General features: G+C 46.8%; 1 protein-coding gene and 1 long non-coding RNA gene across 4 annotated transcripts; one reads left to right on the forward strand and one right to left on the reverse strand.

Annotated features, from left to right (window-relative positions):
- Positions 1–469: 469 nt before the first annotated feature.
- On the reverse strand, positions 470–17,246 carry LOC102554502 (uncharacterized). 2 transcript variants are annotated; one of them, XR_005498388.2, is made up of 4 exons: positions 15,803–17,246; positions 8,352–8,420; positions 1,572–1,711; positions 470–1,071 (listed from the first exon to the last, which is right to left on the reverse strand). It is a non-coding gene; the product is annotated as an uncharacterized LOC102554502 (long non-coding RNA). The 2 variants fall into 2 exon arrangements; XR_362382.5 differs by having other exon boundaries at positions 470–1,711.
- Positions 6,186–22,357, forward strand: Gata1 (GATA binding protein 1). Of its 2 annotated transcripts, none has more exons than XM_063279819.1 (6): positions 6,186–6,372; positions 18,552–18,790; positions 19,254–19,631; positions 19,729–19,874; positions 20,907–21,032; positions 21,477–22,357. In XM_063279819.1, the coding sequence occupies exons 2-6, from the start codon at positions 18,571–18,573 to the stop codon at positions 21,846–21,848; spliced, it is 1,242 nt and encodes a 413-aa protein (XP_063135889.1). In that variant the 5' UTR covers positions 6,186–6,372; positions 18,552–18,570; the 3' UTR covers positions 21,849–22,357. The 2 variants fall into 2 exon arrangements, with proteins under 2 accessions (XP_063135889.1, NP_036896.1); NM_012764.2 differs by lacking the exon at positions 6,186–6,372 and adding an exon at positions 14,532–14,624 and having other exon boundaries at positions 21,477–22,354.
- The last annotated feature ends 305 nt before the right edge of the window (positions 22,358–22,662 follow it).

Below are 22,662 nucleotides of genomic sequence, written 5' to 3' on the forward strand. Positions count from 1 at the left end.
TAGCTCAGTGGTAGAGCGCTTACCTAGGAAGCGCAAGGCCCTGGGTTCGGTCCCCAGCTCCGAAAAAAAGAACCAAAAAAAAAAAAAAAAAAGAACCAGGGATACAGAACACTTAACAACACATTTACATACTAAAGCACATTATTTACAACACGTTTATTAGTTTATTATCTCTTAGTAATTCTTTCAAAGTGAAAGTTAGCCCCCTAGACATTGTCAATACATTTGAAACAAATGGAGGCAAAGCATCTCTGGGTACAGGTCAACCCTGAAATCGATCTTTTCACTGTACACTTTTAAGTTTCTCTAGTAAACGCTCTTCAGATATGTTCAATATCCAATAAAAGTATGTTTAGCTCTCTTTCATAAATGTCATAATCAGATTTTTTCTCAACCTCATAATTAATAATTGAAAGCACCAGGCCCAAATCATTTTATAATGAAAGCTTAAAATTAATGTTTCTGGGGCTGGAGAGATGGCTCAGAGGTTAAGAGCACTGACTGCTCTTCCAGAGGTCCTGAGTTCAATTCCCAGCAACCACATGGTGGCTCACAATCACTTGTAATGGAATCTGATGTCCTCTTCTTGTGTGTCTGAAGACAGCAGCAGTGTACTCATATAAATTAAATAAATTAATTTTTTAAAAAATTAATGTTTCTGCCAGATGTAGTGGCACACATCTTTGATGCCAGTACTTCAGAGGCCAAAATGGGTGGATCTTTGTAATTTCAAGGCTAATCTGGTCTACATAGCAAGTTCTAAGTCAGCTCTGTCTCAAATCCAAGCCCAAACCAAAACAATAATATTTTATTATGATTGCCCAGGTAAAGTCTAGAAATGAACTCCCTTTTCTTTATGTTTTTTTAAAAGATTTATTTATATACACTGGTGTTTTGCCTGTATGTATGTCTGTGTGTCAGATCCCCTGGAACAGGCATTATAGACAGTTGTGAGCTGCAATGTGGGTGCTGGGAATTGAACCCAGGTCCTCTGGAAGAGCAGCCAGTGCTCTTAACCACTGAGCCATTTCTCCAGACCTTCTTTGTGTTTTCTGAATCCTTGGAGTTTAGCTTTAAGAAATAGAGCCAGAATCAGTTGCTTTTATGACGTATAAAATGACCCTAAACACATTCACATGAACAAATATTCAAACTTTTGGAAGGCACGCCAACCATGATTATCCAGGCACAGTGAGTTTAAAACAAAAAAGCAAAACCGAAGTGGCCAGGGTTTTCTTCAGAAGCTCCAGGGGCAGAGATTGTTGTCCCTCCACCCCATCGCTGTCTTAGGAATTGTTTATAAAAAAACCAGTCAGTTTTGATTCTCTCTAGGCTACCAAAGTAGTACAGATAATATTTTCATGGTTATATAAGCCATGATATTCATATCTATCCATTCCCAATGGTTCCACTGAACCCCAGTGGCTCAAGATCACCCCAATCTTTCCTGTTACCTGACAAATGCCCCCAGATAGTTCAACTTTTTGGGCCTCTCTCTTTAAGACACTCATAACTCTAAAAAGTCAAGCCCCCTTCTCTCCTCCAGTTGACAGAGAGGAAACATAATGTACCTCTGAGAAGATTCCGGTCACAGGAATTTGTGCCTTGACTTTGAATTCTGCTCAGGTCTCCATTGCATTTGAGAGCTCTCTGTTCTGCCACCATTCTCTGTGTTATAACAATAACCCAACGGTCTTCAACAGAAGAGCATCTAAAACAAAGTCAGTCACCAAATGGCAGCACAGAATGAATGAAAAGAACTCCAAACTTCTCCAAGGATCCCAAAGGCAAACAGGAAGAGCTTTCCAAGGAGAGACTTTCCAAGAGTCAGATTTGGGGGAGAATCTAAGACTAAGTCCAAACTCATTTGCCTGCTTCACTGGGTAGGGGTAGGAAGCAGCTGATGTTGCCGAGGTAGAAGGAGAAAAATGTCCTTGGAGTAAAGGACTTCAGTACATCTGGAAACTTCCATTTTTCCTTTCTTCTCTCCCTGGGGTCATGACAATATTAGTAGACACCCCCAAAATGTGTCTTCATCCACGAATGCCATTTTGTTACCAAACTTGGGTTTCACAATCTGTGCCCCAAGTCGGATCCAGCCACTCATCTTCAAAAACCAATTCAAAGAGCCAAATTAAAAGTTGAAAGCAAAGGGCTGGAGAGATGGCTCAGTGGTTAAGAGCACTGACTGCTCTTCCACAGGTCCTGAGTTCAATTCCCAGCAACCACATGGTGACTCACAACCATCTCTAATGGGATCCGATGCCTTCTTCTGGTGTGTCTGAAGACAGGGACAGAGTACTCATATGGATTAAAATAAATGAATAAATTTAAAGAAGTTGAAAACAAGCAGGATAGTGGTGTATGCATTCCAGGGACAGGTGGTTCTCTGAGTCCAAGGTCAGCCTGGTCTACAAAGCAAGTCCAAGACAGTCAGGGCTGGTTACACTGAAAAACATCATCTCAGGAAAAAAAAGTTGAACATAGGCCAGGGATGGTGTCAACACTTGGGAGACAGGGGCAGGAGGATCTCTGTGAGTTCAAGGCCAGCCTGATCTACATACCAAATTCCAGGCCAACCTGGACTTACACGTAGACCTTATTTCAACAGCAATCCCGCCCCCCCCCAAAGTGGAAAGCAAAAAAGGGAGATTTATTCAATGTGACCACACTGGGAAGAGGGTCAAAGTCATCTAACAAATTCCTCAGCTCTGTCTTTGGAGTCCTGAATGTTTAAATGAAGGCCATGGCTGTGTACATCTAAAGCAGTCTGGGTCAAGGCTGTGTCCCACCCAGCGAGCATTATCCTGATCACTTGTTAGAACTATGGCAAATCTCTCTGGGAGACAGGAGACAAGGTCCCCTTATGTTTGGTGTCCTTCTAAATGAGATTTCTGGGGGAGATCATCATTTTAGGGGGCCCATTGTTTCAACAGCCTGATCATCAGACTAAAAGACACAATGTCTGGAGCATAGCTTCGTCTCTGCCAGAGTCCTGCATTACCGGTTCAGTGCCCAGAAACACAACAAAATAACATACAGCTAAGATTTGTCAAATGTCCAAAACTCACCTTCGAGAAGGCTCCTCCCATCTATCTCCTTTCTCGCTCCCTGTTAGGATGAGCCACTAATCAATCTAAAATTATGTCCACCTATAAATTCTGCTCAAAAGAATACATTTTTGGGGGGGTTGGGGGTTTAGCTCAGTGGTAGAGCGCTTGCCTAGCAAGCGCAAGGCCCTGGGTTCGGTCCCCAGCTCCAAAAAAAAGAAAAAAAAAAGAATACATTTTTTTGTACTAAAATAAGTGTTTTCTTTTTTTTTCTTTTCTTTTTCTTTTTTTTTTCTTTTTTCCGGAGCTGAGAACCGAACCCAGGGCCTTGCGCTTACTAGGCAAGCGCTCTACCACTGAGCTAAATCCCCAACCCCAAAATAAGTGTTTTCTAATGAGAGCTATGGTATAGAAAATGGGTCTTTCTAGGTCAAAGTATCCCTGACACAAAGAAATGACAAAGTTAGCCCCAATTCTCTCACTTCAAGAATAGTGGAATTGGGACTGGAGAGATGGCTCAGCGGTTAAGAGCACTGACTGTTCTTCCAGAGGTCCTGAGTTCAAATCCCAGCAGCCACATGGTGGCTCACAACCATCTGTAATGAGATCTGATGCCCTCTTCTGGTGTGTCTGAAGACAGCGACAGTGTACTCATATACATTAAATAAATAAATCTTTAAAAAAAAAAAAGGATACTGGGATTGCTCTCAGCGTCCCACAGCCAAGCCTTAAGGGCCAAAACCAGAAAAGATAAAAGGGCTGCAAAGACAGCCACTCTTCATGCTCAGCTAGAGTCCAGAGGATATCAGCGGCCCTTCTAAAAGGACCAGGCAACTCAGGGGAGCCACTCTTTTAGAGACAAGAGACTAAAAAGAATAATAAAAAAGCAGAATCTGCCGCCCAGTAATCAACCCTTGACTGCTTGAAGCCTGGATTAGTGACTCGTGTGTGCTTTTTTTTTTTTTTTTTAAGATTTATTTTATTTAGGGGGGAATAAGAGATGACAAGTTAAGTGCATTTATTGTTCTTACAAAGGACCCACTACTCATATAGGGACTCACAACCGTCTGTAGCTCCAGTTCTAAGGCATCCAGGGACTTCTGCTTTTGAGGGCACCAGACAGGTATTGAACACAGTATATACATACGCATATGTAGGCCAAGCGCTCTCATACGAGTAAACTAAAGATTAAGATGCTGGCAACCAGATTCAGGTCCTCTGCAAGATGAGTATGAAGGCTCTTAACTCGGAGCCCTCTCTCCTGCCCCTGACTTGTCACGTCGTCTATAAAGCCGAACTCTAATAGACCCTTGGTGCCTCAGCCCAACTGGCCATAATTAAGAAAGGCAAATGGTATTTAAATCTACCTAATAAGGCCTAGTCATATATGATCCCAAATAAATGACCCATGGACACAATGCTGGGAAATTTAACTGTTACAAAAGGACCTCGTTTCCTCTTGGTGTGTAATTCTGAGAATTTCCCTATTGTGTTTCTATGGTATATTGTGCTTCTTTTTTCTTTTCCCCTTTCATCCCTTTCTTTAAGACAGAATATCACGTAACCCAGGCTGATCTTCAACTCACTGTTTAAAATCAGGTGATGCTGAGAATAAGTTTTATGCCTGGAACGTACAACAATCTGACTGCCCCATTTCCAATACACTGCTACCGGAGGTGTGTGCTACCCGGAAGTTTCTTCTGAGCTTATTTGGTTCTGAGAAGTGCCATCATCAGTCGCAAGTATAAAGACGTATGAACGCGACAGAATGACCAAGGTCTGCTCAGCAACCAGGACATGCGTAGAGTGCCTTCTGGATGCTCCTCCCTTCTTTCCTCCATTTTGCTCTGGACGATGGATATCAGACCTCTCCTGGAGACCTTCGCACCACGTTTGACTTTAATGGCTTCTGTGAGGCACACTACGGAGAACAGCTAGAGAGAAAGTACGCGGCACCCACACTCCTGGAGGGAAACCCTTCTCAAAAAGCAAAGAATGGGACCAAGAAGTGGCTCGGTGGGTAGGAGACCCCAGATGCCGCTTCGTCTTCCTTTTCCTGGTCTTTGCCTTCTCCTGGGTTTTCAACCTTGCCTTTAGCACTTAATGGAAGAAAAAGGGGTTGCGGGAGGGGGAGAGGAACCAGCCCAAGAAACCTGCCCTTCTTGACATTTGGGAGGCAAAGACAGGTAGATCTCTGAGTTTGTGGCCAGCCTGCTCTATGAAGCGAGTCTGGGACAGCCAGAGCTATTTACACTGAGAAACCCTGTCTGGGCTCCCCCTAGAAGAAAAACTTTAAATGTATTTTATGTCTGGGGGTGTTTCACCCGCATGTACATCTGTTTGGTCGGTGCTTGACCAGTGTCTATGGAGATCAGAAGAAGGGGCAGGATACCCCGGATCTGGGGTTCCCAATGGTTGTGAGCCACCATGTGCTATCTGGGAACCAAACCAAACTTCTCTGCAAGAACAGTAGGTGTCCTTAACCGCTGAGCCACCTCTCCAATATGTTTTAATAAGGAAGGCTGGTGAGTAGAGTCTGAGTATTTGAGCTCAATGCGTAGGATCGACTTGGCAGAACCAACCTCTGAAAGGTGTCCTCTAATCTCCATACTAACACCATATACAACACAGAGGAAATAAAAAATTTAAAAGTTTATACTTGGCTGGGTGGTGGTGCCACACGCCTTAATCCCAGGGAAGCAGAAGGAGACAGATCTGAGCTCAAGGCCAACTTGGTTTACAGAGTGAATTCCAGGATGGCCAGGAGTACATAGAGAGAACCTGTCTCTACCACACCCCCCACCACCAAAAAAAAAAAAAGATGTAAAAAGTTTCTACTTTTTATACACTATGGGGGCTAGTGTCAACACTTGAAATTGCATAAAAACTGACCACGATGGTGTAAGACTACAATCCCAGCTCTCCGAAAGCCGACAAGGATCTAGAATCCAACGTGAGCTACAAAGCAGATTTGAAGGCAACCTGGACTCCTAGTTTGTCTGAAAATATCACGCATTCCTTTCCCACCACAAACCGGGCTCTTTGAATTTGTCATTTTTTTAAAGCATGTTCTAGACCATCCTTTTTCATGCATTTTAAAAAAGTTATCTGGGGCCACCCTTATCTCAAGGTCAGCATGTTCAATCAGGAATGCCAACAACTCCTGGGAAAATAGTCCACTCCTCCCAGCTCAAAATGCTTCTGCAGAAAAAACTGCAGAGGCTGGGTGTAGTGAAGCACAACCGCAATTCGTGTGCTCAGAAGGCAGAGGCAGGAGGATCACTGCAAGTTCTCCTTGCGATACATCAGCCTGGTATCTAAGGTAAGTTCCATGCTAGTCAGGGCTACATGTCAAGACCTTTTCTGAAAGGGGGGCCGGGGAAGTAGATAGGAAGGAAGGAAGGAAAAACAGGGGCCTGTAGCTAATAAAAAAACGTAGATTGTAACCTTTCTTCTGAATGAGAAAAAAAGGGTGTCTGGTGTGGTGACACGGGCTAAAACTCTAATGAGTGTGGTGGGAAGATTTTTAAGATCAGGACCAGCAGGGGGTTGGGGATTTAGCTCAGTGGTAGAGCGCTTGCCTAGCAACCGCAAGGCCCTGGGTTCGGTCCCCAGCTCTGAAAAAAAGAAAAAAAAAATAAAAAAACTCAAGATCAGGACCAGCCTGTACTGTGTATGCAGATAGTCTCCCGAACCCCCAAGGGTGGCATATGCGCTGATCCTGTCGATCTGATCTTAGGACTTGCAGGATGAGGCAGGATTGAGTTCACAGCTAGTGTGGCCCATGGAGTGAGTTTCACCTTTACTTGAGCTACAGTGAGACCTCTCTATTTACAGACCTAGTCGTGTGTCGAATTCAGAACTGCTCTCCATTCATGCTTCCCCCAACCCATTCCACCTCCTTGTTCGATTCGGATTTGCTTAAAGTGTCCCCTTTTGTGGCTTGATTTCATTGTCATTAAGTTGGAAGAGCCCCTACTCCCTACCCCCATGCCTAATAACAGCTACTTTACTAGATTTTTGAACTCCTCTAGTATAGCACATGTTTTGGAAAATGAGTTGCTGTACTGTCTGGCTATAAAAGGTGACTTGTGTCAGGTATGGTGGTTGTACTTCTAGCAGGGAGGGGCAGACAGAAGCACCACTTGGCCTGTCTGTGTTAGAAGAGACACTCTTAAAAGGAACATCTAAATTGCAGGACAGACTACGATAATACGAAAAAGTCTGTTTATTTTTAGCCTTACTGATTTCTCGAACCTTAATGGCAGTTTGAAGCTCCCCGTGAACATGCTTCAGTTTAAGGATGAAGAACTTTGGTTCCCAAAGCTATTTCTAGCTAAGAAGCTTTGACAGAAAGGCATAAATTTACATATTCCTGATTTGAATATCTTTCTCAATTGTCTGCTCACCTGATTAAGAGCCAGACACGGTCATTGGTACTTGAATTGTGACACTGGAGGTCTTAACATGTTGAGATTGGGGCAGGATTGGGGTTGTTGAGGGTCAAGCACCATTAGTATTATATTCTGTACTGCGCTTGGCAATTCAGAAAGCAACATCAAAAGCTGAAGGTAAGGGGTAAGCCGGACCGTGGTGCTGCACACCTTAATCCCAGGGGAAATAGTAGAGGCAGGTAGATCTCTGTTAGTTCAAGCTCAGCCTGGTTTACAGAGTGAGTTCTGGAACAGCCAGGGCTACACAGAGAAACCCTATCTTGAAAAACCAAAAATAGGGCTGGAGAGATGGCTCAGTGGTTAAGAGCACTGACTGCTCTTCCAGAGGTCCTGAGTTCAATTCCCAGCAACCACATGGTGGCTCACAACCATCTGTAATGGGATCTGATGCCCTCTTCTGGTGTGTCTGAAGACAGCGACAGTGTACTCACATACATAAGATTAAAAAAAAAAACCAAAAATAAATAAATAATAAGAGAATAGAACAGGCCCATGATACAAAAATACGTATTAAAAATAAAAATCTGAGGCTGAAGAAATGGTTCGTCTGTCTTCTAGGGTCCTGCAAGAGGTTTGGGTTTAAAGAGAGTGCAAGATTACCCAAAACTGGGTTGGGGATTTAGCTCAGTGGTAGAGCGCTTGCCTAGCAAGCACAAGGCCCTGGGTTCGGTCCCCAGCTCTGAAAAAAAGAAAAAAAAAAGATTACCCATAACTAAGCAGTTCTGGTCAAAGGTGCGGGACTGCCATCTTTGACATATGACTATAGGCTCTGGGCTCTGATCTCTTTGGTGGTCTGATAAACTTTCAGAATTATGTGAAACTCTTCCCCTTGGCATTGGAATCCTACCTTTTCCCTTCTCCTGGGGTGAGAAGCCTGGGAAGATTCCAGTTTCTTTCACTCAGGTCTCTCAATAGCCTGGTGGTAGAAGAAAGGGACAGTTACAGTGAGAGCTGGGCGTGGTGGGCAGACCTGTGGGCCCAGCACTTGGCGGTCAGTGGCAGGAAAATGTTGTGTTTGAGGCCAAGTGGAGTCCACTGAGATCTTGTCTCAAAGTAATAATAGCAATAATCATAATGGCTTCTCTTCGTTATTGTTTGCTTCTTACCGAAATAAAAGCCACACAAAACCAAAGGGAACAAAAATTGATTACTGCGCAGAATTAAAGTTGCTGTCTGTGTGTGTGTGTGTGTGTGTGTGTGTGTGTGTGTGTGTGTGTGTTTTGAGGCTTGATCCTCACAAATTCTAAGCAACAGCTCTATTCCTGAGCTGCACCCCTAGTCCTTCAGTTCTGTGTGCAAGTTTATTCTTAATTAATTTGTTAAACTCTAAAGAGTTTAACACCCTTTACCTACTATTTGTAGCCACCTAGTTTCATTTTGTTTTTTTCCTTAAAAAATTACATATTTTTGTAATTTAGATTCTAAATGTAAAATGAGCTCAAAAATGGAAAAGTTTAGAGTTAAGAGAGAGGGCTCAGAGGTTAAGAGCACTGACTGCTCTTCCAGAGGTCCCGAGTTCAATTCCCAGCATCCACATGATGGCTCACAACCATCTGCAACTCCAGTTTGAGGGGGACCCAATGTCTTTTTATGACCTTTGTAGATACCAGACATAAAATAAACCTAAAATAGCCCTTTAAGAAGATGAAGAAGAGCCAAGCAAGGTGGCTCATGTCTTTAATCCTAGCAGTAGGTGAAGCAGGGGAAGGCGGATTTCTGTGAGTTCAAGGCCAGCCTTGGTCACATAATTAAGTTCAAGGTCTGCTAGAGCCACACAGTGAAAACCTTGTTTCAAAAACAAAAGAAAGCAGAAAATTAGCAAAAGGAAGAATTCTAAGAGCTATGAGAAGCACTGGTGGCTTTATGGGGTTGGATGACTTGGATCTGAAAGAAATATTAGAAAGGACTAGAGCAAACAGTATAGACCACTGGGAACTCACTTTATTAGTTACTTTATTCGTTGTTATTGCTGCTTTAATTTAAAGTTTCTTTTCCACGTATATGAATGTTTTGCCTACGTGAATGTATATGGACCTTGTGGGTGCCCATGAAGGTGAGGTAGGGCATTCGCTCTCTGAGAACTGGAGTTATAGATGTTTGTGAGCCCCTATGTGAGTACTGGGAATTAAACCACATCCCCACTTTTATTTTTTTTTCAAACAAGGTCTCAAAACAAGGTTGGTCTCAAACTCACTATATAACTTAAGGATGACATTGAAATAGTCCATCCTCCTGCCTCCATCTCCAGGATTGAGATTTTACCATGTCCATTGTGTGTTATTTTCTTTCATCATTAAGTAATAACAAATATCACATTTGGCTGGGTGTTACAAACTAGTTACCCTACTGGGCTATAAGGCACTAGAACACATTTGACTTCCCTTCCCAGCCTCTAATGACTACTATCCTAGTCTGCCTTCTTTTTTTTCTTTCTTTTTTTTTTTTTCAGAGCTGGGGACCGAACCCAGGGCCTTGCGCTTGCTAGGCAAGCGCTCTACCACTGAGCCAAATCCCCAACCCCCCTAGTCTGCCTTTATGTGACCAACTTTTCCATTTCTAAGAAATGTTTGGCATTTACGGAAGTGGGTCTGCTAATTACTCCAATCTAACCATTATGTATTGTGTGCACGCATCACATGATCGAGCTATGCCATAAACGTAGTATTGCTACGTCTTGATTAAAAGTAATTCTTGAGATAATAAGCAACACTTTGTACTCCAAAGTCAGACACATGACTCCCTGGTCAGGTTTTGGTTGCTGCTGCTTTCTGTATAGTGCTACTGAAGTGAGTCTTATTCTAGCCCACTCTGATGAACTCTGGTCTCAAAGACACCTAGATAGATAACCTAGTGCTGTGGCTTGAATCAAATAGAGGCTCCTGAACCTCAAAAAGAGGTTGAGAAGAACAGTCAAGGAAGGATCTGAGTAAGAGAGGACATTAGCATAGGTCTCAAATGGAAGCCTGACAGAGAAGATGCTTCAAGCCGGACACCCCACCCCCGCTGGCTCTGGGCTCCCCCAAGCCTAGCCTGGTCCCCGCTGATTCCCTTATCTATGTCTTCCCAGCTGCCTCCCTGCTGGCTCAACTGTGGCCACAGACTTCTGGGCCTTGTACCCCCTCCACAGGGATGGGGGAGGGAATGGGGTGAGGCCTGGCCTCAGAGGCACCCTACTCCCCACCCTTCATTTCCTTTACTGAGCCCTTTGTCACCTCCGGGAATGAAGAAATGGGATGTGAGTCTAGCACTGCACCATTTTATTGGACATGCCTCTAGCCTTCCCCTCCCAATGAGGCTGTCCCCATACTTCACCCCCAGACTCACCACTTCTGCCACTAAGAGTATGAAATAGTGATGAGAACCATTGTTTACATAGCATAACATTTATGATGTGCCCAGCAAGGCACTGTGGAGATTAGCTACATCTGGGTAAGGACGGTCTATGATTATAACCATTTTCTAAGCCAGCAACTGAAGCACAGTGGATGACTTGCTTGCCCAGAAATTAGGCAGTCAATCACTGAGTTGAAGGGAGTTGCTGAGGCCTTGGAGAGTCTCATTTCTGTGGCCCGACTCTAGTCTGACAGGGAGAGTGGTGATAGACTACAAAGACCTGATGAGAATGTAGTAAAACCACGCCTGGAAAAAAAGGACTTAGCATAGCACCTGGGTCCTGCCAACTAATACCGCTTCTCTTGGTACTCCATTAGTTCCTGCAGGTCAAACCTCTGGCTGGATCAGGAGCTGGGAGTGTAGGGTGGTTGGCAAAGCACACGCCTACTGGATGTATGCAAGGCCCTGAGTTCATTCCTAGTGTGGGGCAAGGACGAGAATTGGAGGTTGTTGCTCTGAGTTAGAAGGAAGAAGAATTAGCATTAAGGGTGTGGACGTAGGGGTTGGGGATTTAGTTCAGTGGTAGAGCGCTTGTCTAGCAAGCACAAGGCCCTGGGTTCGGTCCCCAGCTCCGGAAAAAAAGAAAAGGAAAAAAAAAAGGGTGTGGACGTAGCTTACTAGTAAAGCTCTTGGCCAGCATGCAAGAAGCACTAGGTTCCATTCCTAGCACTACAAAAATAATAGTAGTCTTAGACTAGAATTCAGATAGTGTTAGCTATTAGTGTTGGAATCAGCATTAACGTTCACATCAGCTTAGAGTTAATATTAGCATGGCTATTGGTGGGTGCCCATTGTTAGCTTTCCAGCTCGAATTCATCCATAGCCATGCTACTTGGGAGGGAAGAGCGACTAACACATGCAATAAGCACCCAGTAGACAAATCAGAATACTTGGCTCTCAGCTTCCCATGAGTACTCAAATAAAAAAAAACAACAGAATATTTGATATATCGAGAACTCAGATTCACTCAGTCAGACCACTTAACATGGATTCAAATTCGTGCATTGTCCCCAATACAGAAGTAGTTGTCCTTGTTACCCCATTACAGGAGGGAGAATGGTAACTCATACATGACTCCATCTAGGTCTCCCCACTATATCTGGATGGCTCGCTGGCTTGCTGCAGATCTTGAATCTGTGTCCTTACAAAGGAAGACACCATAGAGCCACTCTCACACAGTTTAAACAAGCCTCCCATTCTTATTCTCCTGTACTCACTGTGGCTCCTCGTTTGTTTCATCGAAGAATTGGCAACTACATTACAGCGTGTATCTGATGTTGGCAACTGGCTTTCTGATAGAGGAGAGGGTAGAAACATGCCCACGGCTCTCGTGCATCGCTCGTGAGGCTCTCGTGTCCCCTCAGCAGTGCTCATGTGCTCTCTACAGTTTAGTAAGGAGGCCACTATGAAGGGGACTGCAATCACAGGTGTGAAGTTTTAAATTCATCCCATGGAGGTTAGGAAATCTTTATGCTACAGAAACGAATGGGATGCTATGGACTTTAATGAGGTCGAAAGAGAGGATAGAATGAATTAGCTATTAATAAGTAAGAAATAGCTAGAGGCTAAAAGTTTCACAATCAGGAAGCTAAAAGTCCAGTCTGATGTGGTTGCTGGTTCTTGCCTCTGTTTTCAGTAAGTGGACAAAGCCTCCCATTTTTCAAGCCCGTGGGGACAATGGTTCTGAAGGAACCACGATGAGAAGATGAACTCCTCTGGAATGGGCTGGGAGGCAGGCTGACGGACCATACTGACTCAGAACTTCCTCCCTGCCTCTCCCCAAGTGGCTCTCAGTCTCCCCAGCTGTAGAACGGATAGATGAATAATGAGGCTTATCTGAGGGATTTCCAGGGTTATTGACAGAAAGTCTTGTGAGGATCCAAGTTCAGTGCCGTGTGTGTGTCTGTCTGTCTGTCTCTGTGTGTGCGTATGTCTGTGTGTGCGTGTGTGTCTGTATGTATATATGTGTGCCTATGTGTGTGTGTGTGCCTGTGTGTATATATGTGTGCCTGTGTGTGTGTGTGTTCGATCATTTTAGGCAGGAGCAGTGCTCAAAATCTACTGCTGAGGGTTTGTTCGTCAGAGTGAGGCACCAGTGGGCCAAGAGACAAAAGTAGGGATGGGTTGTAAGCATGCAGTTACTAGGGTTGGGGTATCACTTCAACATGGCTGACAGCAGAGCTATGCAGATCACAACGGCCACATCCTCATACCAATGGCGCCAACTTCTCACACACACAGAGATGCGCGCGTGCACACACACATAGATGCGCGCGCGCACACACACACGCACACACAGAGATGCGTGCACACACACGCGCGCGCACACACACACACACACACACACACACACACACACACACACACACACACAGCTCACTGTCTCAGACTCTGGCTCTGAATCGCTCTCCCTGTCTCCATCGTTTCTGTCTTCATGCCTCCACCTGTGCCCTAGCCCTTTGTAATTTCTAGTTTTTTCCTTCACCTTCTGTCCATCTCTGCTTCTATTGTGTCTTTTACTTTTCTATGCTCATCTTATCATCTCGGGCTCTCTCTTCTCCCTCTCTCCTTCTCTCCTCCCTCCCTCCCTGTCTCTCCCTCCCAGGTGTCCTCCTTCTGCCTCCTCCTACTTCTCTGTGTCTGCCTCCTCACCTCTATCTCGGTTTGTCTATCTTTGTCCCTGCCTCTTTTTTTTTCTTTTTTTTTCTTTTTTTTTCTTTTTTCCGGAGCTGGGGACCGAACCCAGGGCCTTGCGCTTGCTAGGCAAGCGCTCTACCACTGAGCTAAATCCCCAACCCCTGTCCCTGCCTCTTTCGTTTACTTAACCATCCTTGTTTTCCATCTTACCCCAATCCTCTGGGACTCACAGGGGAGTCCACTCTGGGTGTCACCTCAATTTCCCGCCTCTAACGTATGGCGGGCAAGGAGTTGAGGCACTGTCCCTGTGTGCATCCCCCACCCTGCCCCCTAACCCCAAGACAGCCTGTTACTGCGGCACCAACAGCCACAGTCGCCTCCATCTGATAAGACTTATCTGCTGCCCCAGAGCAGGCCAGAGCTGGCGTAAGCCCCAGGCACAAGCCCAAGCACTAAACAAGTGTATGTACCCTTATTCCACCAGTCCTGGCCTAGTACCCCAGACTGGATCATAGAGGTGGCCCACAGGCTCTGGTTGAAATGCTCCCAAAACTCTCAGCCTCATTTTTCTCACCTGCAAAATGGGTACAGCTATATCCACCCCCCTACTCCCACCCCCACTTCTCCCAACATTCAGGAAGGGATCATACATATACAGGTCTAGCCCATACATAGCCTGGTACACAGTAGGGGTTTTCCTCACTGAAAAACCTAATAGAGCATGAAATATATCTTGATGAAGAGCTCATAGACTTGACTGGACACTGGACTCCACAGAAGCAAAAGGCAAGGGGGATCCAACAATGTACAGGATAGAGAGGAGGGAAAGAGGGACTAGTACCTAAGAGGTCCTCCACAAGGAGGCGGCACACCCCCTCCCCTGTGCTGCCCCACCCACTGGGGCACCAGCCACTCCCTGGGGAGGAAAGAGGAGGGAGAAGGTGGGTGGGAGGGAGGGAGGGAGGGCGGGCTGGCAAGAGGGAGGGAGGAAGGGAGACTCAAAGGCCAAGGCCAGCGAGGACTCCCCTTGGGATCACATTGACCTCACCACACCACTAAGGTGCTGAACCTTCTGCATCAACAAGCGCAGGTCAGTCTCAATTCCCAAAGACCCTCCAGCAAGGCAACACCCAGCCTGCTCCCCAAGCCTGCTCCAGCCTCTCTGACCCACAGCTTGCCCCTAAAACCTAGGTCATCCCCCAATTCTTCCACAGCTCCCCAGACTTCTGTTTCCAACCTCCATCTCTCCTTGCCAAAACTTCGACTTTTATCTGCCCCAACTTCTTCCTGTTCTTCCATTTCTTCTAAGATATCTATGCCTTCTGACCCCTTAGCTCTCTCTTCATCCTCGCAGGCCTTTATATACCACTGCTTAGAAACCCTATGCCTTCATCCCCAACATTCCTATCTCATCAAATCGGAATTCTACTAATTGAAACATGTCTCTACCTCTCTGTTCTCCCAAACAAGAAAAAAAAACTTTCAATTCCACAAGACTTGTATTCCTGCTCCCAAGTGATTACCTCTGTTTCTACCCCATTCTTTCTTGCTGACCACACCTGTCTCCAATGTGTCAAACCCTAACTTTAATCCCCGTTCCCATTGTGGCCTGTCAGACCTCATGCTTGTTCCCTGCATCGTCCCTCTGACCTCCCCAAACTGTCTCCTTCCCCCTATCTATTGGCCAAAATGTGTTCGTTACTTTAAACACTAAGTTTGCTCCCCACAACTATTCTGTCACAATGCCTCCTCCGCCCTGTGCCCGTCTTCCCTAGGGCTGACTGCCCACTGGAGCCCATTCTTTCCACACTTTCTCTACCCCAACTCTTGGCTTGACTCTTGCCACTCTTCCTGTCTTCCCAGAATTTGTGTCTAGATAACAGGCACGGTCTTGACTACCCAGGTCCATTTTGCTCCTACACCCAATTACTGCCCAGGAAAAAGAACAAAACTTCTCTCCCAAATTTTCCCATGACCACCAGAATCCACTTCTAACCTTTAAACTCCGTCTTTAAGTTGGCAGCTGGCAAACTGCACCTCTGGTTTCCTAACCCATTTCTGAACTCAAGGAACTTCTAAACTCAATTGTTTCCTTACTTCTTAAATGCAATTATTTCCTTCCCTTAAACTCCATAGCATATACCCAAACTTCTGAATCTCAAACTCTACCTCAAACTAACCCCCTGAGTACCACATCTGCTCCCCGGGTCCTGCTTCTGCCCCTTTGTCCCCATGGGTGCCTTGTAGAGAGCTGGGTAGGGCTGTTACCTGGGGTGAGGGGCTGGGCCCAGGGAGAGTTGTAGGTGCAGCTGCTGTGCCTCCTGTTAGGGCAGCACTTTCTCTACTGAGGCAGCTGATAAGCAGCTTTCATATCCCCCAGCCTTGAGATAAACTTTATCTCTGTCGGGGGAGTGATAACTGAGGTCGAGGGTGGGCCTTTGCTTCAGGAGGGGTGGGCAACTGTGCACCCACCAAAGGTGAGAAGTCCAGGGGCAGGCCATGGGGCTGGATGGATAATCTGAGGGTGAGTGAGGAGATGAGGAATTGGTGACAGGAAGCCAACACGAGACAGAGAGAGAAGAGGTACAAAAAGAGAACTGGGGAGCAGGAGACAGAGACACTGAGAGAGAAAGTAAGAGGCATAAAACACAAGAAGATAAAACAGACTCAGAGACAGAGAGATAGGGGGAGAAAAAGAAAGAGAGAAAGAAAGAGAGAGAGAGAGAGAGAGAGAGAGAGAGAGAGAACAGAATGATCACATGAGAAGGAGGAGAGCCATGGACAGAAAACAAGGAGGAGGCAGAGACAGAAAGGCAAGAAGGAAAACTAGACAGAGGGAGAATGAATCATGGGAAAACAGAGACAAAGAATTAGAGAGAGGAAAGGGGGGAAGGTAGGTGAACTGAGGAGAGAGAGAGAGAGAGAGAGAGAGAGAGAGAGAGAGAGAGAGAGAGAGAGAGAGCAGCCACTGCCCAAATAGGTGGGGACTCTGAGCTGATGGTGGACACAGACACAATCAGGAGCTGTCTTATCCCCAGCACTGTCCCCCACCCTGGGCCCAGACCTTTCCAATCTACGCATAGGTAGGAAAGATGGCATTCTACTTCCACCGCTCCCTACAAGGCCATCAATCTGTCAGGGCAGAGGCACAGGCTTTGACTCCTTTTCCTGTGCCGCAAACTGTGTGTAGTAAGGCACATTGATGGATATAAGAATAGTAAGAATTCATGGTTCAGAAAAAGAAATTGGAAGAGGCACTGGGAGGCAGAAAGAGCTACAGGCTTGGAAAGATTGAGAGACGTTCAGGAATACATAGTCTAGGAGGAAGCAAGAGAAACAACACAGAAGGCAAGCTGAGAAAGACACAAGAGACAAACAAATATGAATAAAGATGGAAAGATATTAGAGAAAGATAGACATGGATGGCCAAAGAAGAGGGGAGGGCATGACACAAATTCATAAAAGCATAGAAAGAGGGCAAGATATACCCGAGAAGTGTGGGAGGGGCTTCCGAGGCTAAATTGCTTGCTGACTAAGATCCTGATGTCCAGCTCCTATATTGGCACAGTAGCACGCACGTCTGTGGTTTCAGCATAGTTTTGGGAAAAGGGACATAGAAGAGAATCACGGGAAGCTTACAGGCTTATTCTGGTACACACAGTGGAAATAGAGGAGACCCTCTAAAAAAGGAGGTGGACGGTGAGAACCAACACCCATGTTTGTCCTCTGTCATATGAGGGGGGGAGGGAGGGAGAGAGAGGGAGAGGGAGAGAGAGAGAGAGAGAGAGGGAGAGAGAGGGAGAGAGAGAGAGAGAGAGCTGTATAAGCACACAAAGTCAGCCCTGAAAGGAAACAGAGAGAGAGAGAGAGAGAGAGAGAGAGAGAGAGAGAGACCAACTGACAACTGACCCAGGCAGACAGAGCTAAAGAAACAGCCATGCAATATAGACAGAGGGAAAGGGGAAAGGATCAGCACTCCATGCTTCAGGTATCACCTCCAATATAGCAGGTGGGGAAACTGAGGTCTGGGAGTGGTGAGACTTGAAGGTTCCTGAAAACAGACCCTTCTCCCCACCCACCTGTCACTCTTCTCAGAGGAAGCCAGTAGCTTTGGGGTGATTTCAAAAGTTGGGCGGGGATGGCAGAGATAAGCTGTGGGGGCAGGAGTACTGACCCCCCCCATAGAGCAGGGAGGAACTAATGGGGCCTTCTGTCTGCAGACACAACTGAGGTGGGGGAGGGGAGAAAGCCGGAAACCATGGGGTTTCTGAGAAAGTCAGATGGCAAGATACAACAGATAGGGATGAAGTTGGGGAGCACAGAAGGGTGAACCCCAACCTCCTAAGGGAGCTGTCAAGGGCTCCAAGCCATCTTGGTCCTGCAGTCTGCCTCTATAGGCGAGAAAGGAAGGGGAAGAGAGAAAAGAAGAGGAAATAGAGGAGGTGGCCTTGAAGAATGGGAGAAAGAGAGTTGAAGGCTCACAGTAGGAGGAGAAAGAGGAAGGTTAGAAGGAAAGGAAAGGAGGAAGGAAAGAGACACAGAAAGAGGAAGAGAAATGTGGTACATGAAAAGGAGGGACAGGAGGAAAGGGGCGCGAGGGAAGGGAAGAACAGAGAAAGGAAGAGGACACAAGACAGCGGAAAGAGGAAAGGGGGAAGGAAAAAGGAGGGAAGAAGGAAGGAAGACATGGGGATGAGGGGGACGGGAGGCGGGATAGAACTTGAGGAAGAGGATGGACTCTGGCAGCCAGCTGAGGGAATAGTTGAGGGTGGAGGGAAGGGACAGATGAGTGAGGCAATGAGAGGATGGGGAAGAGCCCACAGGAAGAGAGGTAGAAAAGGACAATGGGGAAAGAGACAGGAGAGATGGCAGCCTAGGGAGGGAGCAAAGGGAAGACAGGAAAAGAATCTGAGATCCAGAAAGGAGACATAAAGTTTCAGGTGACAGACTTGGAGGAAGAGAAAGAAAGGAGGGAAGAGAGGATTTTTGTGTCTCACAACCCTTCCTGTCCTCACAGGTTAAACCCCAGTGTCCACATGGATTTTCCTGGTCTAGGGGCCCTGGGAACCTCAGAACCCTTGCCCCAGTTTGTGGATTCTGCCCTGGTGTCCTCGACATCAGACTCAGCGGGTTTCTTTTCCTCTGGGCCTGAGAGTTTGGATACAGCATCTTCCTCCACTTCTCCAAATGCAGCCACGGCAGCAGCCACGGCACTGGCCTACTACAGAGAAGCTGAGGCCTACAGACACTCCCCAGGTAACTGCTGGGTGGCTGTCTTGGCAAAAGCTGTCAGGGTTGCCATGGAGAAGATTAGCTGGTCACAGTTCTTTGAGGAGGTCATCCTCAGAAGTTAGCTCTGTGGATGGATGTACTGCCCCTGTTTGTCTGGGAACACCAGTCCTCCCTCTCGGTCCACCATACTGGAGTGAGCACACTGAGAAGCCAGGCTGAAACTGTGTACGAAGCTGCCTTCTTTGTCACTTGACCTGCAGCCTCCCACTCTCAATAGATCAAAAAGGGATGGAGGGGATTGTCCTTGCTAAAGTGACCAGAGGGACATAGAACTCAGGAGTCACCCAGAGAAGAGACTGTTGTAGGAAGACCGGAAAAACTAGCCGCCATGTTGGGACTGATGAACACCACCATTTCACTGTAAGAGTAGGATTGCCTATAGGTTTATTGCTGTTCTTTTCTTTCCCTATCTGTACCCTTTCAACAGTCTTTCAGGTGTACCCGCTGCTCAACAGTATGGAGGGAATCCCAGGGAGCTCACCTTATGCTAGCTGGGCCTATAGCAAGACGGCGCTCTACCCTGCCTCAACTGTATGTCCCAGTCATGAGGATGCCCCTTCCCAGACCCTGGAAGACCCAGATGGGAAGAACAACAATACATTCTTGGAAACCTTGAAGACGGAGCGGCTGAGTCCAGACCTCCTGACCCTGGGGACTGCACTGCCTACATCACTCCCTGTCACCAGCAGTGCTTATGGGGGAGCTGACTTTCCCAGTCCTTTCTTCTCTCCCACTGGGAGCCCTCTCAGCTCAGCAGCCTATTCTTCCCCCAAGTTTCATGGAAGCCTACCATTGGCTCCTTGTGGTAAGGCTCTCAAAAAGGGACCAGGAGGTTGAGTTGGGCTAGGTGACTCACAACGAAGCTAAGCTGAGCCTTGCTTCCTTTTCTCTCCATCTACCAGAGGCCAGAGAGTGTGTGAACTGTGGAGCAACGGCTACTCCACTGTGGCGGAGGGACAGGACAGGTCACTACCTGTGCAATGCTTGTGGCTTGTATCACAAGATGAATGGTCAGAACCGGCCTCTCATCCGGCCCAAGAAGCGAATGGTAAGACTACAGGTTGCCTGATAGGACAGGAGACTTGTTCTTGCCCAAGATAAGAACCCCATCCAACTCATACTTGTCTCCACACATAGCATACTTGCCCTCAGCCTTTCGCCATAGGGGACCATGCATCCCTTTCCTGTGCAGGAACCCTGCTACCTACCTAGAACTGGAGCCCCCATCTGAGGCTTCAAACAGAAACCCTGTCCTCAACTTGCCTGGAAGCCTTCACCTTCACTCTTAACAGAGGGGTGTTTACTTAGGGTTCATATTGTAAACTCCCAGGGTCCCTTCTTCCAGAAGTGATTACTTCATTGAACTGGGCAACAGGAGTTCATTTTTGTGTTAGGGATGGAGCCCAAGGCCTCATGCACTGCTAGGCAGGCACTCTACTGCAGTGTTATACCCCCAGCTCCAGGAATTTTTATAGCTTCTCAAAAGATTCTTGTGTTTTTGTTTTGGTGGGGTTTTTTTCTGATTTATTTGTTTGTTTGTTGGTTGGTTGGTTTGGTTTTTGTTTGAAATGGGGCCTTGCTATATAGTCCTGGGTGGTCTGGTTGCTATGTATACTCCACTGGGTTTTAATTTGTTATGGTCCTCCTGTCTCTTGAGTGCCAGGGTTACACCTCTGTCTTCTTCCAAGATATGTAGTCAAAGTCGAAAACTAGAGATAGAAGAAATCTCACATAGATTATAAAATAAACGCCCTGCTGGGCAGTGCTGGTGCACGCCTTTAATGCCAGCATTTAGGAGGCAGAGGTTGGTGGATCCCTTATGAGCTTAAGGCCAGCCTGGTCTACAGAGCAAGTTCCAGGATAGCCAGGGCTACACAGTAAAACCCTGTCTCAACAGATAGATACATAGATATATACATACATAGATACATAAACAGATGGATATATTTCTAATCCCAGATGGAAACCCTTGCCTTCCATATGCCTCTCACCCCTTCAACTCTTTTCTCAGGCCCTGTAAGGCCCTGTCCCTGACTTCTACCTCCCCCAAGCACTCATGTCCTGTGTTTTTATCTCTCAGATTGTCAGCAAGCGAGCAGGCACCCAATGCACTAACTGTCAAACAACAACCACGACCCTCTGGCGGAGGAATGCCAGTGGAGACCCGGTGTGCAATGCCTGCGGCCTCTACTACAAGCTGCACCAGGTGTGCTGGCCTTTGTGCTCTTCCGCCCTCACAGCGCACTCCCAGCTCCTCACCCAGCCCTCATCTACCTTGAGCTATCTTCCTCTGCCTTTGCTTCCTCCCTCTTTGCTCCTTTTTCTCTTCTCAGAACTTGTGTTTGCTTCTCCTCCCCCTTTCCACGGCTGACACCTCAAGCTTCCTTCCATCTGTCCTCTCTCTCCTTGTCACCTCCACTACCTTTCACTCCCATGCTCTAAGCCTCTTACCAGTACAGCAGGATATTCTGAGCTGTGATCAGGGCCATACAACCCCAGGTTTCACTTCCCCATCCCACACTGGGGATGTTACTCTAGCCATTGAACCAATTCCCTGTTGTTAAAAAGTGGCGTTAAGAGGCTGTCCCTAGCCCAGATATATTAGCACAAAGGGTTGGATTTGGTAACCCTGTCGTCTCCCTTTCTACAGGTGAACCGCCCACTGACCATGAGGAAAGATGGAATCCAGACGAGGAACCGCAAGGCATCTGGAAAAGGGAAAAAGAAGCGGGGCTCAAGTCTGGCCGGAGCAGGAGCGGCTGAAGGACCAGCTGGTGGATTCATGGTGGTAGCTGGTGGCAGCAGTAGTGGGAATTGCGGAGAGGTGGCCCCAGGCTTGACACTGGGCACTGCAGGTACTGCCCATCTCTACCAGGGCCTGGGACCTGTGGTGCTGTCAGGGCCTGTCAGCCATCTTATGTCTTTCCCTGGACCTCTGCTGGGATCGCCTACGGCCTCCTTCCCCACAGGTCCTGTGCCTACCACCACCAGCACTAGCGTAGTGTCTCCACTCAGTTCTTGAAGGTACACAAAATGGCCTTTGGCCTTGTGGCAGAGGAGATGCTCCCCTCCTCCCCCACCTTTATTTTTTGGAGACAGGATCTTGTGTAGCTCAGGCTGCCTGTGAACTATGTAGCTAAGGGTGACCCCAAATTTCCCATTCTCCTGCCTCTACCTCCTGAGATTAAAGGCATATATCACCATGCTTGACATTTTCCTTTGTTTCAGTTTTGTTTTTGTTTTGAGACAGGGTTTCACTATGCAGCCGAGGCTGGCTTTGAATTCCCTATGTAGTCCAGACTAACCTCAAACTTGAGATTCTCCTGCCTCAGTTCCCGAGTGCTGGAATCACAGGCATCTGCTACCACTCCTGTTTCTCCCTCCTCTTAGAGCCACCAGCCTTTACAGCCCAACCATCTCCTTGCCCTGTACCCTCAAAGATTTTGTAAAATAAAACCACCAAAGACCTGAACCTGGAGACTGTGAGCTGGTATTTGGCTAAATAAATGTCAGTGTCAAGTGGTGTCCAGAGCGGTGTCTATGGTTCTTTGATGATAGCATCCAACTGACATACATGACTACTGGATGAGATAGCAGGGATAATACTTCATGAGCAAAAATCAGGACGCACAAACAGAACTGTGTATTTGAAGTCTTGTAGCTGGCATCCAGGTGGCTCCATATGTCATTCTAAGATGGTGAATGACTGGCTACTTGTGGGTGAGGTAATATGAGATGGCAAGGGTGTCACCAAGCTGCAGGTTAACAGCATGTGGAGCTGTTTGTGCAGTTAACAGGTGAGGAGACATGTAAGGCTGTAGAGGTGTGGTTGTACA

Source organism: Rattus norvegicus, chromosome X, assembly GCF_036323735.1.
Source record: "Rattus norvegicus strain BN/NHsdMcwi chromosome X, GRCr8, whole genome shotgun sequence".
NCBI classification, from domain to species: Eukaryota; Metazoa; Chordata; class Mammalia; order Rodentia; family Muridae; genus Rattus; species Rattus norvegicus.